Raw genomic sequence first — 25,027 nt, 5'->3', positions numbered from 1 at the left:
GTGGGAAACTGACTTGGACGATTGAATATTTATCCATCCAAATGCCACGTTTTAAATATATTTTTTTAAGTGACATTTTATTACATTTGAAAATATTTTCAGTAATTTTATTATTTAAAATAATTAATTTAATAATTAAAATTTATGATTTTTTAACACGTTTGGTTGCTAATGAGTCTATCGATTGACACATAAAAAATATACTCACTAGATTTGAACAATATTTCTCTTTATAAGAATAGATTGTTAAAATACTTTAAAGTCCACTATTTGGATTATAACATATTGAAATTCGAAAATTAAATTGTTACAAGAATGAAAAGACAATGAATTAATTATTACAAATTAAAGTTCATGAGCTAAGTTGCTAACGTTATAAAAAAAAATGGTTGAATTACAAATTTACTTTCTAAGCTTTAAGATTTGTGTCTATTTGATTTTTAAACTTTTAAAATTATAAATTTAGTCACAAAATTTTAATAATTTTTTAAAATAAAATAAATTTATCTCTAGTTAATGAATTAATTTTTTTTTTTAAAAAAAAACTTTTAAATTTGTCAAGAATATGTTATTCATGGCTAGACTTATAATTTAAGTATAAAAAGTTAAAAATTATTTTTGGCTCCTACATTTGTATTAAAGTAACCATTTAGTTGGTAAACTTTAGTTTGTAGTGTTTTGGTCCATATACTTTCAGATTTATAGCAATTTAATTTTTATATTTCCAAATTTGTAACAATTTAGTTTTTTAAATTTTAATAAATATTAATTTAGTCCTTGTACTTTATGAGTTGTAACTAGTTGGTCCTTATCGTGAAACATATTTTTAAAATCTAATGAATTTTATTACACGTGTAGTTGACTAATAAATTTATTAAGAGTCAAATTTGTTTGTAAATTATAAATACTAAGTTTTTACATAATAATTTTGATGAGATTTTTCATGATAGAGACTAAATTGTTACAAACTTGAAAGTAAGATGACTAAATTGTTACATGCTAAAGTTAAATAACAAATTATCACAAATTCTAAAATACAAGGACTAAATTATTACAAATCAAAATTCATTGACCAAAAGTTATTTTTAATCATAATAAAAATCCTAGTACTTTAACACAAAAAAGAGATTAAAATATCATTTTAGTTCAAGTACTTTGAAGTTTGTTCAATTTTAGTCATTGATTAATTTTCACTAAAATTGATTAAAAAAAAATAATGTTTGGGCAAAGAAATATCATATGTGAATATGTTTTTGAAATTTATTGAAAAACGTTAATCGATAAAAAATAAAAAATAGGCTAAGTTTAAGATTTATTAAAAAGTACATATTAAAATTAGGCAATTGAAATTACATAAATCAAAATCGACTAAAGTTTAAAGTATAGAGACCAAAATTGTATTATGATTAAGGTTTAAAATTTCGATGTCAATACAAATATTGAGGTCTCAATTTTACAAAAATGTCAATAGAAATATAGATGAATATTGATATTGATGGAAATTTTTGAGAAAAAAAATATAAAAATAAAAATTCAAATAAATTATTTAAACTTATAAATAAGCGTATATTTAGCGCGAAAAAAAAAATTGAAAACAAGTGATTTAAGGAAAACAAAGTTGTATTTCATGTTTTTCATATATGTGTAGTAGATTCATAAATGGAATTCTAATTTAAGCAATTGTTTAAAATATGTTTGATACTATACATACAAATCATAAACCTAATTATAGTTATTGACTAAATAATATTTGAAAATAAAACCATCATTAATTTAGTTATGAACATGTTTTATATTAATTTTTTTTGGTATAATTATTATTTTATAATAATATATAATACATTACATAGTAATATAATTTAATTTTAAGAAAATGAATTGAACTTATAACATAACATAGTGTATTTTAAATGTTTTTACCATTATTTAATAAAATTCCACATTTTAAAATTTAAAATTCAAAATATGAATACAATGAAAATATAATATTTTTAGAATATTCACTAAATCTAAATCAATCTGAATGGTCGGCTAAATATATATTTATTAAATTAAGTAAATTTAAAAAATATAAAACAAAAAAGGTATAAACATCGAAGAAAATATGAAAGAAATTTCATAAAAAAATGGTAAGAATGGAAATGGAGAGAAGAGTGGGAAAAGAAGGGAATCTAATTGGGGAGTGTGGGTTTGAATAGAAAGGAAAAAGAGGGCGGTGTCGTTTTGGAGTCGTCAACGACAGCACCTTCGACACGACTCAGGTTTCCAGCTGACATCTCTTTCCCTACAAATTTTCAATTACTTTTGTTCCACTCTCTTTCCAATCCCCACTCTATTCTCCCTCTTTCCCCCCCCCCCACTCGCCCTCATAGCGCGTGCTCTCCACTTCCATTATCGTTATCTTCCTCATCCTATTCCTAAATAACATCATTCTATTCCGCTTGAAATTGATGTGACTTTTTAAATAATTGTTGTTAAATATGTTTTTGAAGAAAATTAATATTAATATAAAATAAATAAAAATTTGTGTTAAATTAAGTTGAATTCAACTATAATTGACATGTTAAACAGAAAAGATAACTCTTCCCGAGGCCCCCGCCGACGTCTCCGGAATCCCTAACGTTGCCGTCAGCCGCCGTGGCGCGGCTCAACAAAGTAGCCACGCCGTCCTACCTATTTAAAGTTTGAGAATAGGTCGAGGGCGTTGCGCCCCCGATGCCTCTAATCATTGGCTTTACCCGATAGAACTCGTCCGCGGGCTCCAGCTATCCTGAGGGAAACTTCGGAGGGAACATAGTCTTCTTCTTTATATTCGATCCTTTATTTTTGACATTATTGTATTCATAAAAAAAAATCGTAACTTTCAAATCTAAAAGTGAAAGTTAGTTAGAAGAGTTGTTGCAATTTTTTTTAAGTATTAATTCCAAAAGTTACATATCTATTTGATAAGTTTTTTTTTTAATTTTTTGTTTTTGAAATTTATGTTTGCTTTCCTTGCAATTTTTTTCCTATGGTTTTTAGCTTTATCTTAGAATAAATATTAAATTCTAAGTCAAATTACTAAAATAAAAATAAATTTTTAACAACTTTATTTTTTTTTTAAACTTGACTCTTTTTTTCCAAAAAATATTGGTAGAAAGTTAACAACAAAGCAAATAAATTTATAGGTGAAAGTAATGTTTTTAAGTTTAAATTTGAAAAATTAAATGGTTATCAAAATTAGTTTAAATAATCTAGTTTTTACAAATCAATGATGTTTAAAACATTATTTTTCTTTGGTTTAATTAATAATTAGTTTGATCATGCATTCAATTAAAGATTTAAAGTTCTCACTTAATCACTTTTTAGCACCTCCAAAATCAATGTAAAAGTTGATATATGGTTTCATTATGCATTGATATAATGTTGTACAATTCCTCCTATCAATTTAATCTTTTACATAGGATTATACTAATAGTTATAGTTATCTTTCTCTCTATATATATTTTTGTTACCTCAATGTCACCATTAGAGATAATGTGAACTTTGTGATATTTCCACACGTTTAGGTACCAAAATTTTAGTTAACCTTAGCAAGAAAATTTTAAATTGTGTATTATTTTGAAAAAGAAATGACTTCATTTTATTTATCATTGAATGTGTTGCATAACATTTGATTTCACTATACCAATACAATTGGGTGTTTGTCTGAAAAACGTATGACCTTTCGAGTATGATATGAATGTGCATCAATTATATTATAAATATCAATTGCATAGCATATTAAAATTTGTTATTTTTCTAATATCTTTACTTAAATGTTTTTTTTTTCTCAAATAATAAAATTTAATCATTTTAAACTTCTATTGCTAATAGACTTTTATCAACCCTTATCAAGACAGAATTCTATCCGTTTCTATCACTGATAGATGCTGATTGAAGTTTATCACTATTAGTCTATTTGTGTTTTTTTTTTTTTTTGGTTATTTCTGTAAATAGTTTGACATTTTTTATGTAAAAATTTCCATAAATAAACATATCTCTTTAAGTTAAGAATATGTCATTTTGTTGTTTTGCTAAGGAGATATCTAAAATAGATAGAAAATTAACGGAAATGCCTATTGTTTTCAATTCAAAAAGAGGTGAGAAGATTTGAATCACATTCCTCTTAAGTGTTAAAAAATCTATGCGAGTTAAATTATGCTTGTTTTGTATATGTATTTGTAGAATTGTAAAAGGAACTTGAAGACTAGAGAGAAAAAAAAATGAAAAAAAAGAGGAAATACCTACCAGCACAATGAAGTAGAAAAAAATACAAAAACAAAACATGCGAAAGTATTTACAAACGTTTTTTTTTTTTTAAAAAAAAAGGCAATGAAAAATTGGGAGCATGGTTTGGGCAAATTTAAAGAAAAAATTTAGATTCTCAAATCCTTTGATCTAAATAAAAGAGGGAAATTATTTCAAAACGTAAAATTGTTGAAAATATTTACAACATATAGTAAAATTTTAGAACTATCAATTATAGACGTTGACACAGTCTATTAATGTCTTTCAACGTCTATCATTGATAATTCTAAAATTTGATATATTTTATAAATATTTTTATTCATTTTCTATATTTAAATACAATCCATAAAAAATAAAGAAATAAAAACATAAAAAATTTATATTTAAATTAAAAGGAGGAAAAGAGACATTTTTTCCACAATAAATAATAATATTGTGTCTCTAAATTATGTGATGACCTTTTTTAAATCAACATATATAATTAGGAGAGCTTTAGACCTATTACTCAAAGGATATGTGTTTAGATTAGTTGTGCTATGCTTAGTTCAACATGCCATGACATATATTTGGTACGGCAAAAAAGTCTAGAAGTCCCATTTTAAAAATGACATACAAATTCTTAACTAACCTCGATGGAGAAAGGATTTTTGGGTTTTAAACTTAACTTAAAATGATTTTTGAAAGATTATCAATGGATTTGTTTGCAATTTTTTTTCTATGAACAATTCAAATATATTTTATACATATGGATGAGAACTTGAATTGATTAATCTTTTAAAGAAAAAAAATTATGTAAATCAAGGGATAAAATTCATCCACTTAAACTTTATATTAGGGCAAATTCATTATATATGAGACATAAATATTTTGAACTTACTACATAAGGTGGTGAATATTTCCTTCCGTTTTTGTCCAGTCGAATAATTCAATGTCCACTACATTGTTTATGAAGTTTGTTTTGCGTCTTATTTTTTAATTAGAGTCTATCTTTTTCACTAAAAGATGTTTTTTTTTATGAATTATTTTCCTTATTAAAGAGGTGATTGTACATAATTTTCTTTGTTTATCGATGAAATTCTTTAAAAAAAAATAAAAAACCTTAAAAAGACAATTATATTACCTAGTCTATTAAAGTCGGCGGGTAAATTCAAATTTAAATAAAATCAAATAAAGATCAATTCACTTTTTTTATTTGCTACATAATATTTAAAATAAGTTTATAAACAAATAATAATAGAAAACAATAGCAAATTCATTTTTTAAAATATTTTCTTTGTTGCATTATATATATTAATTAAGCTTTTAATATGCAAAACATTCAACAATTGAATTTCACCATGCCACAATTGTAATTACTCCAAAGAACTAAATAACATGATCACATGCACGCAAAAAAATCCACAAACAAAATACTCAAAATCAAGTACATGAAAAATAAATAAATAAATAAAACCAAGTTACAAACTACAAAATATCAGATTTGATCAAATGAACTAAAAGAATCATATCATTTTTTTTACTATAAATTGGTCCAAAGCAAGAAAAAAATCCTACTGTTCAATTTTATATAAAAAAAATTCCGTATATAATAAAACTAATTTTTTTTAGGGATTAAAATGGATTAAAACCGATTTGTCTTTAAATTTAAAATTTTCATAATTAAAATGGAAACACAAATTGAATTTACATAATTTGGGTAAAGGCACACCCACCACAACTTGAGCTTGGGTTTAGGAATCCCTTTAGAAGCAGAAGATTCCCTTGGAAATTTGAAAAGGAAAATTTGCACAAACAACAAATAAGAATCTTCACACTGGTATAAAAAAAAAAAAAAAGGAAAAAAAAGAAAAGAGCCCCCTCATATTGTAAATTTCAAGAGAGGCATAAAATATTAGAGTCAATTACCAAAATGGGGTCATGACTAAAAAGAAATAAATTTTAAATAAGTAATAAACAATGGAGGTGAAGAAAAAAAAGAAAAAAAGGTCATGCTCATAAATTATTATTTATTTAGTGTGGGAATCTCAATAAACTTTTGTCTCAAAATGGTAAATTCCACTTTGGTGGGCTGCATTTTAAAAGAAATTGTTATGCAAATTAATTTAATTTTTTAAAATTTAAATGGAAAAGTAGGACTTCAAATATATTAGGTGAAAGTTTTATCTGTCAAACCATGTCTTATCTCACAACATTGACCACATTTTAGTGCCTGTTTTTAGGTTTAAAATGCTCATTATTGCTTGGGATTCCTTTTGCAAATCCAAATTCCAAATTCTAATAAATAAATATAGAGTTAAATTCATAATTAATTCCTTATTTAATAATAAATTTTATGTGAATAAGAAATTGGCTAAATTATAAAAAAAAAACTCTTTATTTAAAAAACATCATTACTCTTTCAATATTCACAATATTACATTTAATTGGTTTATACAAAATTTTTAAACCTACCCTTGAAATATCCATTCAATTTGTGATTGAAACTTAGGACCTACCTAGAATGAATATAGTGCTGGTCTGAAACGGTGCAGTGACGTTCGAGTTTCAATATTTTAGACACATCCGCATAAATTCTTACTCCAGTAATCATTATGAAACATTTGTAAAGATCAAAGGTTATGTTATAAATTTTTTTGTAAATAAAAAAAAGAAGATATATTTAAGTAAAGATAAGATAATAAATTCTAATATGTTGTGCAACTAATATATATAAGTATAATTGACGCACATTCGTATCATACTTAGAAAGGTCATATATTTGTAATAGTAGTTGATTTTGAATACAATAGTCTTTATTGTCAATAAAATTAATTACGAAAAAAAAATCCAATTTACTTTCTAACCAATAATTTGATTCTTGTGATAGTTGACATGTATTACTTCCGTGAGGTGAAATGTCCAAATATCCCAAGACTTCGTTTATTTTACTAAAAAACAATAATTTAACTCTTTCTTTAACCTCCCCTTGTTAGCTTTAAAAATGAATATTTAATAAACTTAGTATTATTTAACCATCATGGGTTAACCTAATGATAAAAAACTTGAGTTTCATGAAGGATTGAGGGAATGAGTTCAATCAATGGTGACTATTTATCAAAGATCTAATATCATAAGTTTTTTAATTTATTTTTTATTTTTTATTTTTTATTTTTTATTTTTAATGTCAAACCAATTGTCCTGCCAAATTAGCCAAATATGTAAGTTATTCTGAACATTCATGGAGATAAAAATAGATTTTGTTTATTATTTTTTAATAGATTATTGGAAGATCTAACCTCCAATTTTAGAGACGGGAGTATATGTTAACTATAGTCAGGATGATATTTGTACGTTTTCACTTTGTGATTAAAGAAAACAATTTTTTGTATTATTTGTTATGAAACTATTTTTGTTTATAAACTTATTTTTTTTTTAAAAAAAATAAATTGATTATTAAACTAGTTCTAATTTTTTTTTTGAAACTTGCACCCCTAAGACAGAAATAACCTAATGAATGCATATTTTGGCTGTTAACCCTCATGTAACAAAATTAAAATTTCGAGAAAGATAAACAATTCAAAATTTATAAATTTATTAGTATTCAGAACAAAAAGAAAAGACTAAATTTAGTTATTTAAGCTTAAAAAGAGGTTAATTTATAAAAAAATATTATTAAATTATGAAGTTAGTTGTTGGAAATATCTAGTCAACTAGTCCAATGATTTGTCATAAAATTAGTAGAAGATTTCTAAATGTATTTTCATATTTAACTTAAATTTGAAAATGATTTTCTGTATTTAATTTAGATATGAAATATTTTTCTATTTAATTTAGATATAAAATATTTTTTAATTTAATTAAGATTTGAAACGTTTTCTATGTTTAATTTAGAAAAATGTTTTCTATATTTAATTTGGAATTTCGATTCTTATAAAAAAAAATGATTGTTTTAATCAAGTTTTGACATTAAAGTTTTCGCTCGATTCTAATACTTTCTCGACAAGTTAATATCGGAGAATGGTGCTTGGGAAGTAACCAACTTATAACAAAATAGTACCAAGGTTTCGCTTGTTTTGCTTTCAAGGCAGTGGATCTTCCACGGCATAACAATAATTGAGATCCAAAATTAATGATGACTATCAATAGTTTCAATTATACCTTCAATATATTAAAAGTTTCAATTTGATCCTTCAAATTTGTTTCAAAAACAACTTTTGTAGGCTCTTGTCATTCAATTTCGTATAGACAAAAAAGTTTATTTTTGCTTAGATGAACAATCTAAAGACATACATAAAAAATAATAATTATAATAATAAAGACGCGTGACCCATTTGTGAACCATATATATTGTAGCTTACTCTTTTCGACGTCATACCTTTATTTTTTTGTTCTACCATTTATGATTTTTTTCACTAACTCTAACTCTCAAATGTTCTTGGTGTGTTTAGATTTATTCACTTAAGTTATACATAAACAAACACGATTTAACCAATAAGAATAAAAATAAGGTTAAAAAATACTTTTGGTTTTTGGATTTTCATGAAAGTAACAATTTAATTTATAAACTTTAGTTGGTAACGATGTAATTCTTATATTTTTAAATTTTTAGCAATTTAGTCGTTGAACTTTAATCAGTAACAATTTAATCTCTATACCTTACATCAATTTTTTTTTTAATAAATTACAAAGATTAAGCCATTATGTAATTGAAAACCACCACTTAATTTTGATGAGATTTTTCATTATAGTGACTAGATTGTAACTTTTGAGTTTAAGATGGGCACATGATTGAACTAGGATCATATTTGAATTAGAGAGATCTTGAGGTTATGAAATGCTTAAAAAAATATTTACTACCTATACCAACAAGGTTCACATCCTTTTCCTGTGACTCAATCATAGAAACTCCAAAATTAACTTAGGTTGAAGCAATTTTACGAGTACAAAACATCTTGAAAGACTCGACCTAATATTGATGATGTTGTCAAAGATGCATGAGAATATTGGGAGGTATTTGAAGATTTGTTACAAATTTAAAAATAAATATAAGAACTAATTTATTTTAAATAAAAAATAAACGATCAATTATTATCCTTATGAAAATTTTGAAGTTGTTACTTTTACGAATGTTTTAAAAGCGCACTAATTTTTAACCTAAAAATAGCAATAACTAGTAAAATTAAATTAAATGAAAAGAAAAAACGCGACGACACGAGAGTGGGTGTTTTTCTTTTTGTAGAGGGGCGTTCGAATCTGCGTCTAAAACCGGCGATGCGTTCTCTGCATCTGCAAGGCAGAATCTCCGCGTCTTATTCTTATTTTTCTTTGCTTCTTCCATTGATACTCCTCTCTTCTCCTCTTTCTTCAAACCCTTAAAATTCCCTTTCTAAATCCTTCTCTTTCCCATGCTCTTTCATCCCTTTCTTCTTCTTCTTCCCAATTTCTGAATCCCCACCTCAAATCCCCATCTGGGTTCTTTCAATCTCATTCCCAATGCCTTCTATTTCCCCTCCCAACACCATCGCTAACTTTCTCCGCCAGATTTCCTCGCTTCCCAATCCCTCAGACCGTGCCTCCAGACTCGATTCTTTTATCAGCAGCTTGGAGGATGAAATGAAGAAGATCGATGCCTTCAAGCGCGAGCTTCCCTTATGTATGCTTCTATTGAACGATGGTTAGTTTCTTTTCACTGTTAATTTGATTTTGCGAGATGGATTTTTGGAATTTGTTCGATTGGTTCTTGTTTTTGTGAGATGGGTTTTGGGATTCTCTGAATAAACGTTTTTTCTTTCTGGTATTTAGCTATCCTTGCTTTGAAAGACTCTACACTGCAATGTGCTTCTTCTTGTTCTTCCCCAAAATCCAAGCCGGTTTTGGAGGAATTCCTGTCATTGAACAAAGATTCTTCTGATCAGAATGAGAAAGACGAGGATTGTAGAGATAAGAAGGAATGGATGAGCTCTGTTCAGCTTTGGAAGACTGATGAGTTTCAAAATACCCAAATCAAAACCAAGGTAGATAATGATAAGACTAACTCTGTGATGTTTTTTGCATTATCTATCTGGAAATGAAACAGTAAATGTCTTGTTTGTTGATGGGTTTTGTGAAATATGGCCAATTCGATTAGTGGGAATGTTATTGAAGAGTTTTTCTCTTTGTTTTGTTTGATAGAGAAATGAGGGGTGGGGTTATGTCGCTGCTGCTGAAGATCGGTTTCAGCTATGTCGAAAGAAGAATGAAGAAAGATTATTTGCTGGGTTCAAGTCATCTTCTGCTGCTTTTCCAGCCATGGCTGCTGTGAAGAAGGAAGAGAAGATTGAATCTCCCATTTGTGCACTTTCTTTGGTCACTCCTAGCTTGAAGAATACTAGAGAAGAATTGGTTTCCTGTGTTTTGCGGTCGAGTGGCAACCGTGCAACTTCGACTTCTGCTGCCGATATTCAATCAAATTTGCGGACAGTGTTGCCACCGCAGCAGCAGCCTGCCCGGAAGCAGAGAAGGTGCTGGTCGCCAGAGTTGCATCGGCGGTTTGAGAATGCATTGCAGCAACTTGGAGGTTCACAAGGTGAGAATTATACATGAGATCATGAAAAGTATTTATCTTGCTTTACATGTTTGAATCAATTGCAAGCTGGTTTTCAGTTTTGATCACTTTTCTGTTGGTTACTCAAATGAGTTTTTGGGTGAATGGATGAATCAAATCAATTCAACCAAGCTAAATTAGATGATGATAAGCATTTTGCTTGAAGAAGAGCCGTTGGATCATCTTTCTTGAAAACTTTTGGCACTCAAGCTGTCTCTAATTTGAGCGTTTTCAATCAAATGCAGTTGCAACGCCGAAGCAAATAAGAGAGTTGATGCAAGTAGATGGCCTGACCAATGATGAAGTAAAAAGTCATTTACAAGTAAGGACTCAAAAACATAAACATTCTGATCTGCAATTCATTTTCATGAAAGCTTGATGACATTTTGAAACTTCTAAAATCATCAATGATGATAACAAGAACAATTGGTTGCTTGTCGATGCAGAAATACCGTCTTCATACTCGGCGACTTCCATCAACTCCAGCTGGCCGAGCAACAGACCAATCTCCTGTTGTTCTAGGAGATTTATGGATGTCCCAAGATGGGTGTGGTGAATCCTCAAAGGTGAGCAGCTCTCAGTCAGCATCACCGCAAGGTCCACTCCAGTTCGCAGGAAACGGAGGGTATTCCACAACCGGAGGCGACAGTGTGGAGGACGAGGAAGATACTAAATCGGAAAGCTATGACTACTGGAAATCTCAGGCTGACACTGGCAAAAGATGTATAAAGATTTGAAGCATAAAATACAATACATTGGAGTTTGAAATTACTGAAGGATTGTTCTACATAGTACATAAAAAAGAATGAGAAGATGAGAAAAAAGAAGATGGATATCAAACATAGAGAGAATCTGAGAGGCTGTGAATTATTTTTGCAGGATTAGTTTTTTTTTTCCTTTTTTTTGGAGAGAATCCGAGTTTTTTTAAACTTTTAATCCCCTTTTCCTTTCATCTTTTGGGGATTTTGAGATTATAGTTTCTCAAGATGTTGTTTGTATTGATAAAAACTGATATATTTCATCTCTTCATTTTTAACAAATTTACAATTTCTTACAAGTTCATATTTCTCTGTTACTCTCTCATGTTATAGGAAGTTTGTGTTTCCACTGGGACCAAGAATGATATCGTTTTTAGCTTGTTGAACTAAGCTATCGATTTAAGAACTCAAAATCAGAACTAAAAACCGATTAAAACACGAACTGAGATCGAAATGGTTTGAAATACTTTTGGTTTTAAAGTTTGATTGAGGTGATAATTTGTTTACTCAAATGATGTTTTGTACTGTATTCTTTTCCAATTTAGGAAAAATGTTAGCAAAAAGTTACCACTTTTTCATGATAAAAGAAAAAAGAAAAAAAGAAACAACATTATTAATGTTCCATGTGATTTGAATTCTCTGATTAGGAAACAAGTATTCAATGCTCCATGTGATTGTAATGAGACAGTTTTTTATTTTTATTTTGTAAGAAAAACAGAATTAAAAACCATAAAAAAAACAAAAAAAAGGACCCACTTTTAGCCATTCTTACCCCCAAATCAATTTATTTCATTTTTTAAATAAGAAGAGAAAGAGAAGAAAGTGACTACAAAGATAACTCATGAATATACATCATTAATTTTTTATTTTATTTTTTTCTTTCAAAAACATCTAGAAGTACAAAAGAGAAAATTTTTTCTTAAAAAAAAATTTGAGATTAATAATACATATTTTATTCGGGTTGAACGATACATATTTTGACCAAAAAAAAAAAGAATTTGAAGTTTGACGATGTATATATATGTTTATATATTTTTAATTTTTCCATCTAATTTCCAATTTTTTTCAATGGGCGGAATCATATTTGATTCATTGAACCTTGACCTAACTTTATTTTCTTATAGATACCTAATTTTTCTAATGTAAGAGGGGAGGGATAAGGAATTTAGAAAACCATTTGAGAAAAAAAAAAAAAGATTTGGTGTTGACAGAACAAGATCCGAACTTATCATATGAAAAATAAAATAAGAATATTTGAAATAATGTGTATTTTTTATAATTATTTTTTGGGATTATATTGTTTGATGTAAAGGAGATAAGTGATGGGGACATTATCCTTCCCAATTTAGATTACTTTAACTTGAAAAAGTATCCAACTTTGTACTTCTCTCCCAAGGGACTGTTTGTTTTGGTTTTAGAACAAAGAAAAATGATTGTGGGAAAACTTTGGTGACAATCTTTGATCTTCATATATGTACACACCCACTTTTCTTTTTAAATCTAAAAGGAGATAAATTGTCTTTCATCAATCCGGAAAGTTAGGTGAATCTGATATAGAAGCACAATACTATAACAAAACAATCGACAAGTAGACAAGTTAAATAATAAATAGAGACAGAGAAACATATAGATTATTAACCTCTAGTTTGGTGTAACTTCGCTTATTCTGTGAGGTAATGTATTAGGTGGAAAGAAACTTCACTACTCAAAGAGTTAAGACCCTGTTTGGTAACCATTTTGTTTTTTGTTTTTGTTTTTGAAAATTAAGCCTATGAACACTAATTCTACCTTCAAATTTCTTCATTTCTTATTACTTTTCACCAATGTTTTAAAAAATCAAACCAATTTTTGAGAACAAAAAAAGTAGCTTTCAAAAAATTGTTTTATTTTTGGAATTTGGCTAAGAATTCAATCATTGTACTTAAGAAAGATGCAAATCATTATAAGAAATGTGGATGAAAAAGACCTAATTTAAAAAAAAAATGGTTACTAATCCGAGTCTAAGCAATTACAACAAAGTCCTTATCTAGTAGACTTCTTCTACTGCAGTAACTCTACAACCCACTCTTTAGTTTCTGCTCTAATATGCACAAGCGCACGCATCAAGTGATAATTATATAGTAAACAATCAAGAGATCGAGTATCGACGTTAGGAAATCAAGAATCTAATTCTGTTAGCTATCAGAAACTTGTTCCAATTTTACTTAGGAACTTAAAACTTTGATGGTGAAACTTATTATAGAATTAAGAAAGTTAATAAACAAGTTGATTTAGGATAAACACTTAATTAGGAACGTCTTAGAGTTTGACTGCATTCATTAAAGATGTGGAATCAAACAATTATTGTTAGATCAATTAAACCATTAGCCTAGGTCTAGAAGTCTAAAATAGAGGTTTTCTCTCTCGAGGTCAACCCATTCAAATACCTAGTTGTTGATTCTATTTTCATGCAACCAAGTAATTTAGGCACAACATTATTGAGACCTTTCATGACTGGCCTCTATTGTTTTCCTATCATTCTCATGTATAATTCAACAATAGCCTAGCATGCGAGTTCAAGCCTAAAACACACTCTCTCAAGCAAGATTCAAGACCTAATAACAATTAAAATGGTGATCAAACATTCAATTAATAAATCACACAAATATACTAAAAAACTAATCATATTAATATAATCAAACTACTTCAATATATTCATCCACATTCTAGAGAAAAGTAAGAGATTAGTTGACGATCCACTCCGTTACCAGCACCACATTAACGTTATGCTCTGGATCTTGCTCCAATCAATCTCTTAGAATACCTCTATTCAACATCTCTTACCTCTATGAAAACTCCAAAATCAAACCTCCTCGATCATAGAGAAATAAGGAGTCAATTGAAGAAATCCTCGATAACATCGTGACGTTGGTAAGTAGCGTTGGATATTGAAGCTTTTAGCCCTTAGTGTGCTGCAACGCAAAGTAGCGTTGCTGGCGAGTTATATTAGTAGTGTCCCGATGCTACCTTATTTTGAAGTTCTCAAGTCTTAAGCATCAAGCATAGAATTGTAAAGTATTTTTCATTGCTTTTTGGCCACCTTTTTTAGCCCCTTTCTCTCTCTCATCAAGCCTTAGGTCAACTTTGACCTCCCTAAGCCTTTTCTTCAATTTTATTTTGTCGCAATTAACCGTTTTGATTCAGATTCTTGGTTCCTATAAATTCAACAAATAAACATATTAATGAACAAAACTAACTAAATTCTTAGCTTAAGAAAGTGCTTTTGGAGTGTTTTTCAGGTTTCCTCTAAATTTAAGATCCCTCACTTCCATAAATGTTCCATTCTCAAACTTTGTTTGAGATCTCTTCAAACAAACTTACTTAATCCCCTCCTAAGCGTGAACTCCACTTATCTTTATGAAACGGCTTTTCTCAAACTAAGTATGAGATCCCCTCAATACAATAAAACTTAATTAGGCTTCTCTAAATATGAGATAAACTTTTTTCACTTACAACGAAAGATAAAAAATAAACATACGTCTACCCAATCTAAATGACTGTTAGCAACATTTCTCTACAATGAGGTTCACATAGCTATTCTAGTAGTACATCAGATAAAATTTCTTCCAAAAATATTTTTAACACAACACAATGACAATAATCAATGGAAGGGCTAAACCTAAATGAGAATAACCCACTCAATATTCATGATAAGAACTGTGACCATAGTGATAGTAGCAAATATTCATGATGAGAACTGTGAAGGTAGAAGGAAGGAAGGTTCCATGTGGATGACGGTTGCACATGGGTTAGTCAATCTTAAGAGACGAGAGAAGATTGGAGTAATGATTAACAGGGGATAGTCGACTATGTATTTGTATTTTATGTCAGAAGTAATATTATTCTTGAATTTATGAAAAACGAGCAACTGGAGAACCATTTGTCAAAGACTATTCTTGTGTCCACCATCAACAATGCCAATCAAGAATTGATGAACTATGTACATATTAACAACTTTGAGTTTAATTATTAAAATTAAAATTGTTTAACAAATCATTCTGCCTAACTACTGATGAGAACTGTGATCAAATGGTTAGAGAAGGCGACTTTTGTATACATTCAAATTATTCTAGGATTATTTTGCAACTTCCAAATCTTTAAAGATAGAATCATTTCAATTAATTATTTGAAAAATAGACCATGCATGAATAAAAATAAAGAAGGCACTATATATATATATAAGAATATTCACTAAATAAATCAAGCTTTTCACTGATTTTTATTTTAAAATACAACATCCATATATCTACCCAAACAAAAAAGAATATCATGACTCATGCATGCACTTAATCAATTGCAAGATGCATTATATTTCCTCTCCATTAGAAAAATGGCAAAAAAACAAAAAAACAATAAAACAATAAAACAAAAAAACGAAAAAACGAAAAAACGAAAAAAAACAAACAAAAACGTGTTAGAAAATTTTCATTTAAATTTTGATTTAAATTCTATTTTGTCCTTATCCATGATGTTCTCTTGAATCATTTTGATGTCCATTTGCAAAATTTTAACAAAAATTTTAGACACGATGGAAGAAGCATCCTAACACAATTATGATAAGATTTGGGTCATCGTAATATTTTAGTCCTTATACTTTAATGTTTGTTCAATTTTAGTTTATGTATTTTCAATAAATCTTAAATTTAGTCTAGATTTTTCTTTTAATAAAACTTTTTGTTACCTATAACATTTTTACTAAAAAATATTAAAACATCTTCACAAATTTTATTTTTGGTATGAAAATCATTATTATTATTTAATTAACTTCGATGATAAGATTTTGGTTACAGTAATATTTTGGTTTTTTATATTTTGAAGTTTATTCAATTTTAGTCAATGTACTTTTAATAAATTTTAAATTTAGTTTTCAATACTAATTTATTGTTGATATTTTTAAAAAGAACCTTTTGTTACCTACGATATTTTTACTAAAAAGTTTGAAAACATCTTCACAAATTTTATTTTCTTGTATGAATTAACTTTGAGGAACTGAATTTGAGATTTAATGAAAGTTGAAAGTGTAGAAGACTAAAATTAAACAAATTTCAAAGTATGGAGATCAAAATTATATTTTAACCTAAGATTTGACTTTGCGTTGTGTTAAGATTGTTACTGAAAAATCAAATTAAATGAATTAAAATAGCCAGTTTTAATATAGATGTTTAAAAACTTTAAAGTATAAACATAAAAATATTTTTTTTGAAAAAGTAGAAGGACATTTAAATTTTTTAGTTTGTATACATCATGTTTACCTAGCTAACATTTAGATCCGACTCTACTCAAACCTATAGAGTTTATATGCAATTGTAAGAGTAAAAGAAAAATAAACTTTCATCAAATTTCAACATTTTTTACCCTTTACATGGCAGAAGACAAAATTATGAACAAATGGTCAAAATTTACAGCACAACCAAAAGAAATTCATAATGAATTAATTAAAAGAAAAAAGATATAAATATGTGGATGGGATTTGAACCATAAATCATGGTGAAAAGCTCTCTTGATTGGTCAACTAATTATTAAAAATAATTATAGTATTTTTAATTAGCTGCAATGTTTGTTTGTTTGTTTTTGTTTTTGTTTTTTTTAATGATGAAAAGGGTGTTTATTGTCATTCTTATAAAGTAAAGCAATTGGGAGAATCTTAGGGAGACATGGTATCATGAGGGAAAACAGCCCCACTTTCAAAGACAAGACATTTCCCCCTTCAATTTTTATTTTAAAGAGAGAAAGATTCCTTTGTGGGAAAAAAAATTTAATTAATTTTTTTTTTTAAAAAAAAATAAAGATGCATGACATTATGTTATTATTAGATGTCTATTTTTTTTTTTTTTTAAAGAAAACTAAAAAGATTAAAAACCACTTTTAATTCCTAAATTTTCATTGAAGTAATAATTTAATCTTTAACTTTTAGTTGTAATAATTAAGCTTCTGTACTTTCAATTTTATAACAATTTAATCCTTAAATTTTACTATATAACAATTTAGTCATTGTAATTTAAAAGTTGTAACGATTTAATCTTTATCATAGTAATTAATGTTGAGATTTAATGAGATTTTTTACATAAATAAACTGATAAACTAACTAGAGACTCAATATTTTTATAAAATACGAAGTCCACATCATAAAATAATAATAAAAAAGATTCCATCTAATTTTGATGAATTTTTTATGTAAGGATCTAAATTGTATAAATTTTAAAATACAAGAGTTAAGTTGTTAAGATTAAAGTTCATGGATTAAATTGCACAATTGAAAGTGTAAGAACTAAATCGTTACAAACCAAAATTCAACGACTGAATTTTACTTTCATAAAAGTTTGGAGACCAAAAATATTATTTAACAAAAAGAATTTGAACCTTCAAGCTTTAGATGAAAAGTAATGCAACCTTGATTAAGTTATAAAGTATAAGGACTATTATTTTTCTATCTTATACCAATTCTTAATGAATTTTGAGATGAATTTTAATTTAAATATATCTGCAAAAATTTTTAAATCAATTTTAGACACTTTAAGATATACTTTTTCTAATTCTAAAATCTGTTTTTAACTCTTTTTTACTCTCTAAAAAAATTTTAATATATATTTTAACTCGAGCGTGTTTGTTCGGAGTGGGTTGAGGCAAGATCTTTTTGAGGGAAGAAATTCAACTAATTTTAGATGTGGGACTCCCTCTTCACTTAACAGATATTGACTCCAAAATTATTTAGGGACATATTGATGAATCGAGAGCTTCATTATAATGAAATAAAGTATGTGATTGGACATTTCCAAATCTTCCTAGGATCCAACGACTTTGGCATTTTCTGTTTACCCATCGAGACGAAAATGTAGTAGTCCATACTTTTCGCAACCCGTACTCGATAGGAGTATTTAAATAACCCAACAACCTGAACAACCTAGACTACCCAACCTAAAATGTAAGAGTTGGGTTGAGTTAGTTTTGTTCTTGGATTAGATTGATTCAATTTTTCTATTTATATTGGGTTGGGTTGGGTTTTGGGTTGGCTAAAAAATTTTGGATTGACCCCAACTTAACCTGAAATTTGTATATATATATATATATATATATATTCTTCTTTGTTTAAAGTTTGATTTCTTTGTATTGATTAATTTTTGAATTTTTAATATTTTTCTTTTAAAATTGTTATGATATTTATCTTTGTTTAAAGTTTACCATAAATATCATAGATATTTGGCATTTAGCATCTTAATTTTATAAGATTTTAGTTATTAGTCACGTGTTGTATATAAATTTACATATCTTTCATTAAAAATAAAAAAATAAGTTATAACCCAACAACTCAACCCAATCCAACCCAACCCAAGTTTTAAGGGTTGGATTGGGTTGAAAACTTTATTTGGATAGTTAGGGTTGCCAATCAAACCCATCCAAATTTTTAGGTTGGTCCAAAAAATACGTTCAACTCAACTCATGTATATCCCTAATGCTCGACATATAAAGTACTAAAAAAATGGATAAGAAACACATCCACTTTGAATCAATTGCATATACCCTACCACGTTTGAATGAATCTCTTTAGTTCTTTGATTTTTTTTTTTTACTTTTTTCCTAGAACACAAAAATCGAAAGTGTTAGATATTTACTGAATCAAATTAATAGTGAAGTAATATTTGATTTAGAATATGTCAAAGGTCCCAAAAAAAACCACCCACCATAGGCAAGACTCATGAGCCTTGCAGTGAATTGAAGATTTGAAAATGAAAAAGAAATTATGTTTGATTTGAAAGGCTATCTGTTTGCCAATAAAAAACTGGCAAGTTTCACCAACTAAAGTTAGCAGTTCAGAAAAACAAAATGTTTCACCAACTAATTAAAATCTATTTCATTTTTACACCACCTTGTCCTTTTTATTTTTATTTTTTTTACTTTTAATAATAATTTGACTTTTTAATCACATGGCCCACATAATTCATATATGAAACAAAAGGTAATCTTTTCAATTTTCCTCACTCAACAACCCTCAATACTTGTCGGTGTGCCTCACATTTGTGCTTAAACAATATAATCTTTGTGATTAATTTAATCTAATGTATATATGGGACTCCAAATAAGGTGTGGATTCTCCGTTTAGCGGAAATGGAAAAGGAGTGGAAGAAAAATTTTCCAAAAATTAAATAGGGAATAGGGATATAAGTTTATGAAAGGATCAAAAGGACATGTGTTCTCTCACATTGTGTCGTTTTACATATACATATGTATATATATTTTTTATTTTTTAAAAATTAAAAACAGACGCACGCCCGCACGTGTGCACACGTCACTCTCACACACAAATTTTAATTCCATTTTATTTTTTTCTCACATGTGCACATATACAAAATTTTTTTAAAATTTTAGGCCTGTTAGATAACTATTTGGTTATTAGTTTTAGTTTTTAAAAATTAAAGTAAATAAACACCATTTTTACATTATTATTATTATTATTTTGCTTTGTTATTTACTTTACCGTTATTTTAAAATTATATTAAGTTAGAACAAGTTTAATCTATAGTTTCTAAAATTATAACTAATAAACATCAAAACTTTCAATTTTAACTTTAATAAGTCCTTGAAAAATGTTTACTAGATATATAAATTTTTAATTAGTATTTAAAAATCTCATAAAATATTAGAAATGGTTAAAAATTAACCGTTGCATTAGATTAAAAAATACATATTTTTGTTTCTAACTTAACCTCAAATTTTCGATTTTGCAGTCAATAATTACATTTTTTTTTTAAAAAAATGTATGGTATGTTGGTTTACAGAAACATACAGTGGAAGAAAATAGAATCATTAAACATTCTAATTCCTCAATTTTGACATCAAAATAAGCATGTTCGAGGGCTTCATTACATACCTTTGAAGATCCCCTTCAAACTTGAAATTCAGCTGCAATCTTCTCTAATTCTTGCTGTGGACTACCACTAGAGCTTTCTTACTACTCTAGGAGCCTTAGATTGAGTCATGTGACTCAAAACAAGCTTGACTTAGGGAATTGAAGGAGATGTTTTCTGGTTTTTCAGTTTTGTTGAAGAACAACTTCTTCAACCTAAACTCAGCAATTCAGTAATTGCATTAGCTTTTCCACTCAATCAAAAGTGGTTTTATTACATGACTATCATGCAAAGCTGATCACTTGAACTGATTCCAGCTACTCCTTGAATTCGGTTGTGGAATTGTGTGTAAGAAGGTGACTAACCTTCTTGTTTGAAAGTGGAAAAATTCCACATTGGGATTTTTCTCCATTTTTAATTTTTTTTTGAATTTTGATTTTCAAAATAAAAACTTTTTCAATTTTAATTCTTAATTAAAATTGAAATTTTATTAATTTTACAAAAATTAATTCAATAACCAATTTTTCTAATAAAATTAATAATTGATAATTAGTTAAACAATTTAATTAATTCTATTAATTTAATATTAAATACTAAATTAATTTATCACCAGTTCCATTACCATGAATCCCTATTCATGAAATTAATATTTAAATCATATTTATATATTAATCAATTCTCCAATTACGTTTAATTCCAAAATTAAACGTGTAATTATATCACATATAATTACTAATTCCAAAATTAAATGTGTAATTATATCACCATGAATCTCTATTCATGAAATTAATATTTAAATCATGAATTAATTAATTCGAATTTGAATGTTTCAAATCAACTTATAACGTTATTCTAAAGCTAATCCATTTGTAAGTTAGTAGAGGAACCTAATAAACCTAGGGCTCCAACAATCCGAGATTAATTGGCTAAACTCTTTACATCGAATTAACCTCATTAGTTAACTATCAGGCCACTCCACTAAAGCCCAGTAGTTGCACTCCTCTCACTGTAGGTATATTGTATCCACTCGATATAACCATAATTAGTAAGTTAACCCTTCACAGGTTGTTCGTAATAACGGTTGGGTCAAAAGGCTGTTTTATCCCTGAGATTATCTCTTGTTCCTTAAGTACCACTGATCTTCTAATGAACAATTGGTCTGTGATGGGGCCCGTTGTTTAAGACTCAGAGTCAACATTTAAGGAAACAACCTCTCTACTATCCCTAAAAGCAGGTATGAGTAAATTTCATATTGCACCCTATGTCCCTAGCTATCTACCCAGTCTTACCCCTGAAATGGGAGATTTATTGAGCCGGTGCTGTTAAGCCAACCCTCACCTATGAAAATTTAAGGACAATCCCGAATAAACAGAAGTTCATAGTTAGCTCAGGATTAAGGTAAAGTTACCTAGGTCATCTTTATGAAATAGTCGGTCTTAAACAGTAAACAACATATAAAGTAAGAGTAACTTATTTCTTGGTTCGAGCTTAGGCAAACTCATTGCACAGGACACCCCAACTTCTCATGTCACCATATGAACGAATCAGGATCACTAGCTTCGTTTGTAGCACTTTACAACTCTTTGTAACAACTATAGAGTGGGTCGCATCTGATAGTGTTACCAGAATAAGGCACCCAATCTTATTCATATACTATAGATCATTTTGACTATTTACTCTAACTTGATCCACTCTTATATCTCCACATAAAGCTCAAGTACTCATGTAATAGTCATGGATCTTTTAGTTTATTGGATTTATTTCTAAAACGAAATAAGAAATTCATATATTCAATAACAACTTTATCGATTTATAGAATGAGTTTATTATTTACAAACCACGAGTTTTAGGACATAAAACCCAACATAGTACTACGTAGTAGACACATAATCGAGAAGTCAGTGATCTATTATATATTTTCTAAAGTTTAAAAACTATATGTGACACACATTTAGAAGTTAGTAGCCTAAAATTTTAACCTTATACAGTTTTGCAACCTCATATGAAATTCTAAATCTACCACTATTCCTATGCTAGTTAGCTATGCTCGTTTTGACAATATTATACGATTTGAATATTTTATCAATACAACTAAAATTATATTTATATGAAGTTGTGTTCCCCCTAACATAAAATCTTAGATCTACCATTGAGTGAGGGAATGTTGGGAATGTCTTAGAACTCACAGTTTGTGTTAAACATTCTATTTTATAATAATGACTTGTTGATTTTGCATCTTATTTTGAAAATCCAATAAACGCATCTTTGGCCATAGTCTGAATGCTGTAACTTTATGTAGTGACATAAACAGGATCAAGTTGACAGTATATAGCCTAAATAGTCTAATAAGTATATGGATAAAATTGGGTATCTCATCCTAGTAACACTATTGGATGCGACCCACTCTATAGTTGTTACAAGAAGTTGTATGGTGCTACAAATGATGTGATCCACAAATCGTTCATGTTGAGACATGTGGGTGGAGGCATCCTATGCAATGAATTTTCATATAGACTAGACCACGAAAATAGTTACTTTTCTTTATAACGACCGTTTACTGTTGAAACTGACTATTTCATTTATCATATAACCTAGGTTAACTCGATCTTAGTCTTGAGCTAGCTATGTACTCCTGATTGTTCGGGATTATCCTTTGATCTGCAAATGGAGAGAGTAGTCCAACAATACTGCTCAATAAGTTTACCATTTTGGGGATAAGACCGGATGAATAGCTGGGGACATAGCCTTGCAAGATAGAATTCACTCCTACCCTATTTTAGGGTTAGTAGATAGGTTGTTCTCTTAAGTACTGATTTCAGGTCTTGAACAATCGGGGTCTGCCTTCTCATGATAGAGAAAGATTTGATTCATAGAGATTATGAATCAAAATTGCTCATTAGAGGATCAGTAGGAACTGAAGGAACCAGATGTATTTACAGGGGTAAAACGATATTTTTGACCTATCTGTGATTATGAACAACTTGTGAAGGATCGACTTATTGATTATGGTTATTAAGTGGACATAATATATCTACAGTGAGGGGAGTTCAACTATGGGCTATAGTGGAGTGTCCCATTAATTAACGAATGGGGGTTAGATTAGACTAATGAGTTTAGCCGACTAATCTCGAATCGTTGGAGCCCATGATCTGTCGGTCTGCTAGGTCCTCCTACTAGCTCGTAAATGGATAAGCTTTAGAGTAGCTTGAGAGATTAATTTGAAACGTTCAAATTAAACGGAACAGGAGAATATATATTTAAATATCACTTAAATATATGAAGATGATTATTGGGCAAAAATTTATTTAATATTTGATATTAAATTAATTATTATTCTAAATTAATTTAGAAAATCATTTTTCAATTTTAATAATCAAAATGGTCTTGAAATCATTTTTTAATTTTAAAAGAAAAATGAAAAATGATTTTTGCACGCCATACAAAAATGGAAAATGCTGTATTTCCATTATCATTTTCATTATGCTCACATAAACCCCACCTCCTTCTCTCCATTAACACTCCAAGCATGAGCTGCAAGCCATGCAATTTACTTCTTTGCATGTTCATCTGCAATAAATAAAGAAGTTTGGAGTGTTTTGAGAAGAGCAAATGCATAAATTTTGAGGAAAATCTCTGTGAGAAGAAAGAGCTCTTCCATTTGGGCTGTTGTGTGTTCTTCACTATTCTTCATTGATTCAAACTGTTCTTGAGTCCCAAGACTCTGTCTAAAGCTCCAAGAGGATAGTGGGAAAGACCTTGAGGTGGTTCACAGTGATCTTTTGTGAAGACTGTTGCTGTACAATCAAAATCTTGGAGAGTTCTTCAAAGGTATGATCTTAAAACCTTCTTTTTAGAAAAACGTGCTTTAGTTTCTGCAAAAAAAAAGGATATGTTTGAATTCTAATAAATCTAGACTGTGTATATGATTAATTTGATAGATAATTATTTCGTTCAACTTGAAATTGTGAGTAGTTTTCTCTTTAAATTCTAATTGTCCATGTGAAACTGATCATATAAAAGCTAACCATTTAATTAAAATTTTTCCATAATAGTTATTTATGCTAATTGATTTTTTAAAAAATCATATCGGAAAAAAAAAATTTCTACTAGGAACCCGATCCTACAAATTTTCCATGGGGATCTCTGCCCGATCCCTTGAGGAATTTAACGGGTACGGGGAATAAAATGGAAAATAAGGAAGAGGAGCAAGGAAGCCATCCTCGACCTTACTCCACCCCATGGACATCTTTATACATATCTATGAGTAGGAGAGCAATTATCACTGATAGCACAAAAAAGTGCTATTTTCCTCTGCTTAATTCTAGATCGTTACTATGTTTAATGTGTTTATATGATGATTTTGTAGGTATTGAGCATCTCGGAGATAGAATCATTCGTTACGAACTATTTGGGGTTAATTTGGAGCAATTAGGAGCTAATTTGAGTAACTGAGCTTCAAAGGAACGTGAACAGACGAAAACACCCCTAGACGGGTGTTGTAATGCTCAAACGTGCGTTGCGCAATGCTGTAAGGCAGTAGCATTGCAACGCTACGA

General features: G+C 28.5%; 1 protein-coding gene across 1 annotated transcript; it reads left to right on the top strand.

The window, feature by feature from the left end:
* The first annotated feature begins 9,441 nt into the window (after nucleotides 1-9,441).
* LOC120077584 (transcription factor HHO6) lies at nucleotides 9,442-11,878 on the top strand. Its single transcript, XM_039031522.1, has 5 exons — nucleotides 9,442-9,922; nucleotides 10,051-10,262; nucleotides 10,420-10,813; nucleotides 11,077-11,153; nucleotides 11,278-11,878. Exons 1-5 carry the CDS (start codon nucleotides 9,742-9,744, stop codon nucleotides 11,566-11,568), a joined length of 1,155 nt encoding a protein of 384 aa, XP_038887450.1. The 5' UTR covers nucleotides 9,442-9,741; the 3' UTR covers nucleotides 11,569-11,878.
* The last annotated feature ends 13,149 nt before the right edge of the window (nucleotides 11,879-25,027 follow it).

Source organism: Benincasa hispida, chromosome 5 (assembly GCF_009727055.1).
Source record: "Benincasa hispida cultivar B227 chromosome 5, ASM972705v1, whole genome shotgun sequence".
In the NCBI taxonomy this organism is placed as follows: Eukaryota; Viridiplantae; Streptophyta; class Magnoliopsida; order Cucurbitales; family Cucurbitaceae; genus Benincasa; species Benincasa hispida.
The sequence above is the reverse complement of the archived record's forward strand: the minus strand, read 5'-3'. Positions and strand labels throughout refer to the sequence as shown.

Excerpts from the sequence above, each read along its gene's own strand:
- LOC120077584 (XM_039031522.1), top strand. The coding sequence starts at position 9,742 with ATGCCTTCTATTTCCCCTCCCAACACCATCGCTAACTTTCTCCGCCAG. Across the intron at positions 10,814-11,076 it reads GCAACTTGGAGGTTCACAAG|TTGCAACGCCGAAGCAAATA; the intron begins GTGAGAATTATA and ends AATCAAATGCAG. Across the intron at positions 11,154-11,277 it reads AAGTAAAAAGTCATTTACAA|AAATACCGTCTTCATACTCG; the intron begins GTAAGGACTCAA and ends TTGTCGATGCAG.